General features: G+C 39.0%; 1 protein-coding gene across 3 annotated transcripts; it reads right to left on the reverse strand.

Moving 5' to 3' along the window:
* Nucleotides 1–374: 374 nt before the first annotated feature.
* Nucleotides 375–12,501, reverse strand: LOC137107604 (lissencephaly-1 homolog B). Of its 3 annotated transcripts, none has more exons than XM_067491320.1 (11): nucleotides 12,337–12,501; nucleotides 7,505–7,791; nucleotides 5,706–5,790; nucleotides 5,516–5,590; nucleotides 5,091–5,297; nucleotides 3,669–3,837; nucleotides 3,318–3,420; nucleotides 2,959–3,187; nucleotides 2,141–2,242; nucleotides 1,879–2,035; nucleotides 375–1,711 (listed from the first exon to the last, which is right to left on the reverse strand). In XM_067491320.1, the coding sequence occupies exons 2-11, from the start codon at nucleotides 7,534–7,536 to the stop codon at nucleotides 1,638–1,640; spliced, it is 1,233 nt and encodes a 410-aa protein (XP_067347421.1). In that variant the 5' UTR covers nucleotides 7,537–7,791; nucleotides 12,337–12,501; the 3' UTR covers nucleotides 375–1,637. The 3 variants fall into 3 exon arrangements, with proteins under 3 accessions (XP_067347421.1, XP_067347422.1, XP_067347423.1); XM_067491321.1 differs by lacking the exon at nucleotides 12,337–12,501 and adding an exon at nucleotides 12,079–12,101; XM_067491322.1 differs by lacking the exon at nucleotides 12,337–12,501 and adding an exon at nucleotides 8,403–8,424.
* Nucleotides 12,502–13,052: the final 551 nt, after the last annotated feature.

The following is a 13,052-nucleotide window of genomic DNA, read 5'->3' on the forward strand; positions in this document are numbered from 1 at the left end:
TGGAAATCTATTGCAGCTAGAAGTACAGCGAAACCTACATTAGCCTCATCTCTCAGGTTAACAAAATGTAATAAACGCGCAAGTCCCAAGGCAACATTATTATATTTTTAATGCTGAATAAATATTCCTCTTTTCCTTTCGGCTGTTCCCTTTCAGGGGTCGCCACAGTGAATCATGCACCTCCATCTAACCAAATCCTCTTCTCTAACAAAGTTTGTGACTCTAACAGTCACAAATCTCCTAATGCTGCAAAATGTGTTACAAGCACTTATTAAATTTCATGTTGGAGCTGAAGGTGTTTTGCAGTAACTCACTCCCAAGTTTCCAATTCATCTTATTTCCCCATCTTTCCTTAAAGAAAGAACAAAAGTACATTATATTTACAGAATTTTATTTCATTATGTTGCAAACAATGACATCCATATATACTGATACACAACTTTACTGTGCGTGTATGTGCATTGGTGAGTGTTCATGTATGTGTGTGTGTGTAAATAGAGCAGTGAGACCACAGAAAGCAGAATGAAAATCCCGTGTGAGGGAGTCCTCAGTGGGTTAACAAGGCAGAGATAGCGAGCAAGAGGGCACTGAGCAATTCTTGGGCGACATACACACACACACACAAAAAAAAAAAGAAACACCCTGTAAAACGTAGGCTGACTTTTTCATCTGAAAAACACACTTTCACTATGGGGGCATACGCCTGTGCTGTCAGCAGCTTAGGGATCATTAAGGTCCTGTGAGTGTCTAGAAAGCAAGTTTGTTAGGAGATGAACTAGTATGAATGAAAACAGTGGGTGAGAAGCTTTGCCTCCACTCCCTCCTCTGACCATCAGAGAAGAGACAGCAGAGAGATTCTCCTGTCATAATATACAAACACACAAACACACTCGCGCCATGTATACACACATGTACATGTGCACTTGCCCACAGAACCGCAAGTGATTCAAATAGGGAGCTGCATCCTGCTTCATTTTTCTTGAACTTGTTATGCCCTTCTCCTGGACAGCTTCCACACATTCTCTTACTTTCCTCATGCCTTCTCTAACACTATCCAAACAATGACAGACCACAACAATAGAAGCATGGAGTAAAAGAAATTTCAAAACCTAAACCCCTTCGACAAGGGGTGCCATTGGTTTTGTGCACTGTCAGTTAACTGAAATCCACCTGCACCAGCACACAAGGATATTTACCCTTTGACCCAACGGGAAGTCATGACAACAGTATGCAATTTCGGTAAATTTAACAGTATACAATTTTTTGTTTGATTCACCATGCAAGGAATACTTCTGATCTTTTCAGTGTGTTTATGTTTCAGAGATTGCGTGACATTTATTAAGCGTACCCTACATCCAGAATATTTTACATAAAAGGACGATAGTCATCTTAATAGGGCTCGACTGATGTAGGGGAGGGAGAAGAAAGGAGAGTATAAGGAAGGGGACGGGAAGAACATAAAGCACCATGGTGGACTATGGTTTGGAGTGCAAGAGGTGATGGACTGGGTGTCAGAACAGTAAGAAGAGGGCTGAGGTGCAGGGAGGGGTGGGATAAAGTGGGGCTTTAAGCGCTGTTTTTGGAATTGGTGACGGTAGGGTGGGGGGTGGGGATGGGACCAGGACAGGGTGGCAGAATCAGCGGCACTCCCAGACTTTGACTGTCTGATCAACGCTGCCTGTCACCACGTAGGGAGCGGTCTTGTGGAAATCTGCAATAGAGACACAAATTCAGAACAAGAATGAAAATTTTACCTGATATATCCAGTTAGCATTTAAGCTCCACTTGAGTTCTGTATTTTCACTGCTGTAGTGCAGGTAATAGTAAACATTTAAGAAGCAAGAAATGCAAAAATTATACCTTTAATAAAAGTCTTACCCAGAGAGGTAACAAAGTGTTCATGGGCACACAGGGTCTTCATGCAGCGTTTGTTCTTATAGTCCCAAATCCTAATGGTTTTGTCATCTGCGCAGCTTACTATGAATCTTCCTCCAGGATGAAACAATACCCCACGTACCCAGTTGTCATGTCCCACCTAGAGAAACAAAAAACTTATTTGTAGCACTCACTTACAAGCAGTAACATTTTTTTTTTTTTTTTTTTTTTTACAATGATGGTCATAAAAACATCAGCTACTCACCAAAGTCATAAGGCAGATGCCAGTACTGACATCCCACATCTTAATAGTTTTATCTCTGGATCCAGAGAGAAGAAAGGGGCCAGATTTTCCACTCTTCTTGCTCTGTAAGACATATATGGGGAAGACATAAGAAACACTAACTCGCTACATGGGAAAAAAAAAGATGTTATCTTCTGTAGGTAAAAAGCAGCTGTTAGAATCTTGGCTCTAGCAGGGCAGTGTCCATTTGATAAAACCTTGACTTTTCATGAAGCCAAAGTCTGCATCACCCTTTGAAAATCTTTATTTAATCAATTTCTTATTAAAGAAAATTTGTACTAGTTCATTGTGCATTAAGTAATATCTCCATGTAAAAAATCTGTTTTACCCTTTCTGCCGTTTCCAAACAAGGAGATGCAAACTTTTGCACCCAACTGTAAATACTGTTTTTAAAAGAAGATACATACATCTCAACAATATCAAAAAGGTGTTTTCTGTGCATCATCTAGTAATACACAGCTGGCCCAGGTACTTCTCATACCAAGGACAACAAATATAGGTCTAAATAGAAGTCTGGAGCACACGGATACCTTTTCTGCATTTTCATGTGCAAATAATTTTGGATTAACATTCTGACAAACCTGTACTTTCATCGGAATATTTAATATGGGCTCCTCTGGATTATGTGAATTTTATAGTGGTAAAAGATTATTAATTTCTCATGAGGCCATCATTACTCAGTGATCATGGTTGGGCTTTAGTATGAGAAATCCTGTGCCTGAACCAAGTGCAAATATTCTTTTTAGCTCAATGTCAGATCCCGCTGCATGCCTAAGTACCTCTAAGCCTGTGGCCTCCAGGATGGTGGGATGAGCACTGTCAGGGGCCCAAGCGATGCACTCTACCACATGTTCATGCTCCCTCAACTCAGCCTTACACTCCTTCGAGGCGACGACCCAGACACGCACTGTCTGGTCATTGGAGCAGCTGGCAATCAATGAGCCATCCTGGTTAGGACGCACCATCCTGACCCACTCCCTGTGGCCAGTGAAGGTCTTCACACAGTACCTGAAGGTGGAAATATAAGTAAGGTTATAAAAATAAAATAAAAAGTTTGATCAAATTGTAAATTTTTATCAATCTAAGCTACTACTGTTTGAGGTAGTGAGAGCGGAAACAAGACATCTCCATCACTCACCCAGTGGCCACCTCCCACATCTTGATGGTTTTATCTCTAGAAGCAGACACTATGTGGTCGCCATTTGGCATAATGGCTACAGATGACACATTGTGGTCATGGCCTGGAAGACAAGTCAATTGCCGAGTTGTGTAATTGACCTGAGTTAATCTTAATACTTGAACTGCCACACCACACAAAAGCGTCAAAAAACATCTAAGACTTTTAAATTAAAACTTTTCTAATTAAAAGTGCTGGTGTTCCATTTCTAAAAGTGATGAAAGAGAATACATACACATAGTTTTATTAGGATATTTTCTAACAAACTCTAGTTAATTGGATTTACTTCCCGTGGTTACAAATGTCTCTTACCATGCATTGTCCGAATGCACTCAAATGCCTGAAAGTCCCAAAGTTTGATGCTCATGTCAGCTGAACATGAAGCCAGCAGCTTTCCGGTCTGGTCAAAGGAGATGTCCTGAACAGAATCTGTGTGGCCCTTCAGGGTTCGCTCAAAATCCCCTGCTTCATAATCCCACACCTAAAATTAAAGAAACAGGCATGGGTAGTCAGTCAGTGAAGCACTTCAGTCTCTTTATCAACAACTATTAAAGTTGTACAAACTAACACAGAAAAGACTTAAAATCATCTGATATTGACATAATTGATTATCTGACACTTTGACAGGCAGAATGAGGAGCATAATGTGATTTGACATTAAACTTAAATTTGAATACAAAAAACTGGAAAGGGGAAAAATCATTTCAAGACAACTGCGTCATTTAATTTAAAGCAATAAGCAACCAGTCAACACATTATTCTTGGTTCATTAACAAAAGATCCTAAAATGAAAGAAGAGCAATTGGTTAAAAAAGGAATCGATTTGCAGGTTTCCCCAGATGCTATGCTCTAAAGTGTTGCCTCTGACAACAAATGCATCAGCCCATCTCCACATGAGCAGTGACAAAGCAGAAAAAAGAAACTGATTCACATAGGAAGGGACGCAGGGAGGGAGGAGGAAAAAGGAAGGAGGCGGAGGGGGCGGGGGGTGTTGAAGAGGAGGCAGAGCGGATAAAAGGCTGAGCAGCCTCAGATCTGCAGCACTGCTTTGATCTGAAGGTTCAGAGCTGCTGAGGTTATGGAGTGGTGTACTGCAACACTCACTGATTTTCTTTTTAAATGCTGCTGCTTACAACCATGTGCTAATATTTCGGACACATTTTCAAAGCTGTGCTCACTTTAGAAATCACCTTATGCGAACAACAAAACCATATACACAGTATATCAGTTTGGTACTGATGCCACAGAAAACCTACTAATGGGTGATTGTCCTAAACCAAACCAACAGCTTTCAGCTTGTCCCTTCAGGGGTCGCCACAGGGGAACGTGTTCCGCACGTTGATTTGGCAGGAGTTTTACCCTGGAAGCCCTTCCTGCCCTCCCATTTTTATCAAACAGGCGGGGCCACACCTGTTGGAGTTTGGAATTTGTCCCATCATGCAAATCTTTATAAAGTATACATTTGCAATAAACCCTTTTTTTTTTTAACTTTACGAAAGATCATAATATAATTCTTGAACTCTGGAAGCTGTGTTGGTGTGGATTTTAATGCATCGGATTGAGTGCTCTCTAATACCGGTTCTTAATAGAAAGATGGAACATCAGTCTTTTTCTGATCTGCATATCTTGAGTTGCAGTCTAAAGTTAGGATTTATGAGCAGAGGTGTTTGATTCAGATGTATGTGATGCACCTAATAACCTGGCAGCTCCGTTTGTAAATGTGCATACGCATACCTTGATAGTGGCATCCTCAGAGGCTGTGACCATGACAGAGAAGACTGGGTGGAATATGACACGTGTGACTGGAGCGCGGTGCCCGCTCAGGGCATATCTCTCTGGTGGACGGGGGATCCATTCCTTGGGGTCTCTCTTCTGGCCCACAGGTACTCCGTGTGTCATCTCCTCCTTCGCCTCATTCAACTTGGACTCCAGCTCCATCACCTTAAGTCAATAAGCATAGGAGCCAGAGTTTCAGGCAGAAATCAGCAAATGCGTATACTAAAACATTAATGCAACACTTTAAATTAAGACAAGTGCCAATTTTACAGCTACACTCTATACACACAAGATTACTCGGCCTTAAACATTTGAAACTTACGGCTCAAACATCTCATGCAACTTTAAAATACACAATCAGCTAGCACACAAGTGCTCCTTACCTTTTTCTGTAATCTGATGACTGAGGTCCATTTTTTTTCCAAAAGGCCTGCATACTTTTTATCTACCTCTTCATTCTATAAATGGAGAAAAGACCTACACTGAAAACAGATCTATAATTCTTTGCATAAAAATAAAAGAAGTGGTTTTTGTCATTTGTGGTAACATTTATGTGCACCTGTCTCTTCTTACCATGTCTAACTCTGCCTCTTTCTTGAAGGTGGAATAGGCTTCCTCATATCCATTTGAACGGAGATAGTCAGCTATAGCCCGGTTTCTGAGAACAAGCAGGGAAACAAAATGTTATGTTTAAAAGGTTTCAGGTAACTACAAGTTCCAAATGGTGGCTCTCACAGATGCCAGCATATAAACCCACTTTCAATTTCTACTGGGAAGAATCTGTGCAGTTTCATCTATGTAAGCCCAAAAGTGTGCTAAAAAAGTATTAGTCAAAAAGGTTAAAGTTAGGTTATCTATAGTAAATATTAGGTCCACTATAAAAAATAAGCTAGTTCCCCTTTAAGAGGCAAGAGACCACACCCTGTCTACGTAACATCTAGCAATCAGATTCAAATTTAACTTTTCAACGTTCATTGGTGAATCTGAGCCAAAGCCAAAAGTAATAATCCTTTAGTGAACATAATGTAACTCCATCACTGGGAAACTGTTTGTACTGGATGAAAACCAGAGACTCACCACAAAGACAGCATGGTCGCCAGGCCAGGGCAAACTACATAGTAATAAGCTTCAACATGCATGAAGAGTTTCCCACAAACACACACAGATGTACACACACTGTTATATTAAAGGGGTGGAACAGCTTCTTTATGAGATGAACGGTGAATATTTCATGAGTAACTGTGCTAAATTTAGGCTATTATTCTAGAGCTCCTTTGAATTGGTGATAATTGTTACCCTGATATATTTGTCTCTTATAGAGTCTGAACATCGGACCATTACAAACAGCAGGATTTCCATTAGAGTATCCCAATCAAAGCGCTTTTTAACTCAATATAATAATAGTAATCAAATCCATGTTTATTTGAATACCATAAGTGGCAAAGATAATAAAGTCTGCTGTTTCGTATTGTCTGGACAGTGGTACATTCTGTGCAATCAGTCATGCAGATACCACTGTAAAGAGCAACTTGCATAAACCAAACAATGATTTCCAATTTCCTCAACCCCCACAACACACACACCTTTGGCCCGGTCATGTGGTTTATGAAATATTTACTACATAGCTATCAAGTAAAGCACCTTTAAAGGACGCCTTCACTGATACTGAACTTACTTCATTTGGATCTAGTTTGGGTAGTACATGTAAAAGAATGGCACTAAACACCCCTCCATCTTCACTATATAAACATATCTCTCTTTTTCTAGCTGAAAAATGCCTCCAGATGACATCACTTGGAGGAACCTTCAGTTCACATTATGTCAACTTGTTGCTCACACTGTGGAGGTTGTAATCATAGTCAACATGCTTTACCAGAGGTCCTCCAGATGACAGCATCTGACCTACTAATGATGAAAAACTCCTTGGGGTGATGTCATTTGGAGGCATTTTTCGGGTAGCAGAAGAGAGCTATTTTAATATAGGGAAGTTAAGGGAAGTTTAAAAGCATGAATTCACATCTACACCCTACACTAGGTCTATAGAAAGCAAGGTGAAAATTGGTGAAATCGCCCTTTTACGTGCTCATTAAATTACATCAATAAATAGAGATTCCTATAAAGCAATGCACAATCTCACAACATCTGCATTAACCTTTTCATCGTGCATTTGCCCAAACAGCTGATTATATACCCCTGGAAACACATGATGTGCATCGGTTCTCCTAAGCAAACTTTAACAGGGTGCTAGAAAGCATATATGCACACTTAATGAAAGCATATCCCTACATGACCACAAAATATTCATGTTCATCTACGTGTCTGTTTTGGTTTGCATGTGTAATGAGCCCACATATCTAGATCCAGGCACTCACAGTTCATCTCTTTGCCTCTGTGACAACACCATAGTGGCTGCCGTTCTCTCCCTCTCGGGGAGGTAAAGGGGAGGTGATTTACTCGAAGCGTCTGTGCAGTGTGTGGTGGGAAAGCCTCTGATCCCTCTGTGATGGTTTTTTATGTCCTTCAGAGATGCGGCGGTGGCGAGTGCCACGCAGAGGGAGGTGAAGTGGAATTCTTGCTGTCAATCACCTTATGGGACAAGTCCCCACGAACATTCACACAGGCCCAAATCTTACTCACTGTGTCCAGATGTGTCCATAGCCTAATGAAGAGAAAAGAAAGCGAGAGAAGTCGTAAAAAAAAAAATTAAAATAGAAAATACACACACAAAAGAGCGGAACAACCAGTTTAAAAATGTGTATTTTTCCGGATTTTCAAAATACAGTCTATTAAGGATCTACTTCCAAAACTAGGTTTAAAGACAAGTAAAATTCTAATCTTTTATATGGAGTTTTAAGTCGGAATATTAAATTTACTCAAGTACTGATTAAATTTCAGTGACACAAGGTTTGAGTAAATGAAACAGAGACAAAAAATGCATGTACAATGCATGAACTGTGCTGAAGTAGAGAAAAAAAAACATCTAAACTATCTTCCATTCATACTGAAAAAAATAATCAAAAAAACTACAGTATAAATAGCACAACCTAATTTATCCACACTTGATTTGAACCTGCAGATGTTATAACGCAAAAGATTTTGCATAAGCAACAAATTTTAAGGTCACAGACAACTTTGATGTCACACTAATGTTAGTCTGAACTTTGTGACGACTCCAGCAGTAGAGCAGAGATCCACAGCCCACACTATAAATTAAAATGAATAAATACATAAAAATCACTAGATAATTATGAAGGTAAAAACAGTACTCACTTCCTGAGCTTCAACTCCGCTGACACCTGGAGCCACAATAGCACTAAGCTGCTTAGCAGCGAGACTAGACAACCTAGAGTCTGTATGTGCGCGTGTCTAAATGACAGAGACCACAAGTCCTCCATAAAGCTGACAGTGCAATGTAAAGAAGGGACTGGACAGCAGCTAACAGGATTAACCCCAGACATAGAAAGAGGACCTTAACAGAAAGCCGCCCTTGTCTTTGTAGCTGTCTGCTACATTTTTCTTTTCCATATCACAATTCACTTGTGGCTGGTTCTTCCGAACATTTAGCGAAAATAATGAATGATGCTCAATTTGAAACTGAAATTAACATTAAGATTACAATTGCTTAGATTTTAACTTTACAAAAACATGTGTTTGTTTTTTTTCCAATGGAAGCGTGGCAGCAATAGTGAAAAACAAAACCTTTTAGCAGGAATGCAGCTTAGTAGCCCCATCTCCCTTTTCCTGCCTGCAAACATGATGAGTGCAGAGAGCTGACAGGACTTAGCTAGTGATTCTAGCAGAGCAGCATTCTCAGCGTGGTTCAAAAATAGCCTTTTGACCAAACAGTCCAACCTCTATGCTATTACATAACCAAGACTTTATCGGTGGCTTCGCACCTGCCTGAGACTCCTAAGCTTAACCCAGCAACAATATTCAAGAGATATATAAAGTTTGAGTGAGCGAAAAGAAGTATGTTTTACTCTCACACAAGTCCTTCATTTACCACAGTAAAAGGCAAATGTGTGGTTATCTGCACTTAGTTCTCCTCAGTGGCAACATGGTAAGAGAACCATAAATTAAGAAGGGTTCAAGGTCTTTTCACTGAATCAGGTTTATAACAGGGAAATACATTACAAATGATATCATTTATAACCTGTTGGACTGTGTGACCACAGTTTCTTTTTCTCTTATGTAATAATTACTTTTAATAAAGTTGTACACACAAACCAGAAAAAAAGAAAGACTTGTTATCATACCATACGCTCATGTTCAAACACCACCAAAACGAATTTTAACACAATGACCAGACTGACATTGTAACCAAAACAGAGGGGAAATAAGAAAATTTTTCTTGTTCTCCTTCCTTCAACACACAATTACAATATTTAAAAAAATAAACAAACAAAAAACCCAAACACACATGACTTAGTGAGCTCTGGGTTGCAGTTTTGAGCTAGAGAACTTTAGTATGCAGTAAAATAGAGCTTAACATAATAGCAATGCTAATGGTAACCTATTGCAATGATCTTTAAAGAAGGCAGTATTAATGCACAAATTCAGTTTTAATCAAGAACACAAAAAACACATGACTGAAAACAACTTAAAACATAAGCTTGTTTTACTACTTAAAAAAAATAACCAAAACAAGATGCAATAACTTAATTTATGGGTCTGTGTCAATCGTGTTTAGTTCCTAAAATGCAAAGCAGCTAAAAAGCCAGCAAAAGCAAAGTGAGTACTACACAAATGTTTGATTGTCTGTCTGTAGATTCATTTTATCATATGTTCATGTTGCCATCTTCAATTTATGAAGTCCAAATAACAGATTCTAACTCATATACAAAGTCACAAAGACAATATTTTATTATTACATCTCCAAACAGTTTGTTTTCTACATTTAATTCATTGCATGTGACTTTGTGATATAGGTTAAAATTGCACTGATCACCCTAATGTAGCCACTACAAAATATACGTTTTAAAAATGAACCACGCGTTTAATCCAGTGTTCTGCTTTCATGTGTCTCAGAAAATAATTAGGCATTTTTAAATCTCCATGCATAGAAGTGATGACCCTAAAAACAAACAAAATAAATTCCCCTATGATCCAAAAGTATGCCTTTTAAATGGAGAAACAATACATCTAACCAGTTACAGGCAACCATCTAGGAAATGAATAGAAAAGAATAAAACTTCGGATCCTCAGAACAGAAGTGGGAATTGTTGTTATTCTTGTTTGGTAAGTGAACAACAGATTAATGGACATTTCCTGATGATCTCACCAATAAACTGATTTATGGATGCTTGTCAAATTATATATATTTAGAGCACATCAATCTAAACTACTTACTCAGTTTTAGTGTCGTATAAAAGCAGGAGTAATTTACAAATAAGTATCACTGAATTTAGAAGGCATAACTTACATAAACATGACCAAACTAAATACAATTAAAACCAGACGTACTGTAAGTATTAAATATGACTGCAAATCAAACTTTTAGTTATCATGCTCCGTTTGTCACAAGCTGCTGAGTAATGCACATCCTTTAGGGTGACCTTCAGGCTCAACAAGTCCCTGCCGGCCAAAACTGACAAGTCTGTGTTTGATTACAAATGATGCTCCTTAACAAATTGTTTTTTTGTTAAGTTGTAACCTACAGACAAAGCCTACCTTTAAAAAAACAAAACAAAAACAAATTATTGCTATCCATAACAGGACATATTTTGACATTATTTGATTAGTACCACACAATACATTGACCAAAGGTTTAATGAATTCAAAAGTTACTCATCCTTTGTCAAACACATATGGCAAGTGTTATAGCTCAGGTCAACGAGAAAACAAATATGTGGGGATTTGCACAGAAACAGGATTTTAACCTTACCCATACTGCAACCAACATCATTGTATTCTATACAAAAACACATTCAAAACCACAAAATGCTGGAGTAAACTCATAAAATGAGCACACAAAATACGTTTTGAAAGAACCATGACCTTTTCTATAGACATGGCATCTATGCATTAATGTTTTGCAATAGCAAGCACTGCTATTGATAGTGTTACATGATTCATCTTGGTAACGAAGCTCATGCTTTGTACATCTAAACTAAAATCTGAATAGCCTTGTGCATTATTCGGATTTCGTACTAGTCCTTTTTCCTGCCTCCACCCTGACAGTGCCTGCTCAAATCTTGGCTCCTCAGAGGAGCTTGCATTATGCATAAAAGGTATCATAACTGGCTTGTTTTTCCGCCAGTCCGACATCAAAATCTAGACCGGGTGACGTCTTTCCCAGCCTCAATGGCTACAAGGGCAAAGTTGCAGCAACGGTTCTGCAACGCCCTTTCCAGCTAACATTAGCTTAGCCCGATAACGCACACGTTAACGGGGGCTGTCAGTTCGAACAGACTAGATTTATACTACCACACAGCCATCATATCAAAACACACAAAGGGCGTTGGTCTAACACGACAAGTAACAAACGATCTTTCAATTAAATAACATTAACAGTTAATGTTACATGTTAGAATATGAAAAAGGATGACATATGCAACCCAAGTTTGATTACAGGGTGGTAGCAAATATTCACCCGTTCACGTCAACACTGCTCAATCTGTTATAGGTATAAAATGAATGCTGTTTACACACAATTACACGTTTCCCCAATAAATAAGGCCAACGGTTGTAATTTATAATGCAACGGTTATTTTGCGCATTTAACAGACAGTGTCTTATTATTTGCTTCAAACTGTGCAAAATAACGTTATGGCAGCGAGATGACAGCACCTAGGTTAACCGGCTAGCGTACCACGTTAACGTTAGCTCATCCACACAGAACTTCCATAAATACATGCAGCTATCGCTAGCCAAATGTTCAGCTAGGTAGTTAGGTTTCATAACAAGTGTCAAATTAAAAATGACGCATTGACCGAGAAGCACGAACCTGTTTTGAAAATGACAGGCAGAGTTGTCATATCAAAATAATATCACAAGTGAGTCGTCTAAATATCTAGTCACTAATTTAACGCTTCTTGAGACTGCTAACTTTGCCACTTAGCTTAGCCTTGCTTAGCATTCGGCCTCTCCGCCATTTTGAGGTCGGAACGGGAAAGCGCAGGGACTGCAGGCAATTCGTCGTCAAAAATAAGTCTTTTAAGTTTCAAAACAATAGTACAGACGCGTGTAAAATAAACTAACTCACCCACTAACACACTGTGATTATCATATCCCCCTGACAGGTCCAAGCACACGAATGAAACCCAGGTTTTGATGTGATATTGTGACTTTTCACATCACCCAGCACAGTCGGTCAGATTTGCTCTCCTCTTTGGTACCACTGCATTCGCCCCAGCTAACGGTCGCGATTGGACACCGGCAGCGCGCACGCACACAGCGTGAACATCGGACGCTCTCGTAATTAAAGAGAAACCACTTTAAACTTCAGTTAAACATGTTTTAATTATCGGGTGCACAATTATGTACAGTTTTAACTGTAGACACGTTTGTTATTGAGAATAACAGCGAGAAAAACGGCAGTAATGATGTAACCATGAAAGGCCCCAAACCCACTTTTCAAGAGACAAATCATGAATCTACGCCATAGAATCAGAATCAATACAATGAATTCGGTGTGGTCCAGTGTTAACAAAACTACAGGCAGCGTCAGAAAGGGGACAGCAGATTATAAAGATTCTAATGAAAAGTGTGCAAAAAAAGAAAAATAAGTACAATTGTATGATAGAAATTACAGTGTAAATAGAAACGCCATGTATTAATGGCACATATTATAGATGTAAAGTTGAAGGCACACCACCACTTTTCTACCTCTTTGGTTAAGTAATCTAAAATAGTACAAGTCAAGTAAAATAAAATAGTGCCACAACTTTCTTATACATAACAGAATTGCCTTGGAAGTCA

This window comes from Channa argus, chromosome 22 (genome assembly GCF_033026475.1).
Source record: "Channa argus isolate prfri chromosome 22, Channa argus male v1.0, whole genome shotgun sequence".
Lineage (NCBI taxonomy): Eukaryota > Metazoa > Chordata > Actinopteri > Anabantiformes > Channidae > Channa > Channa argus.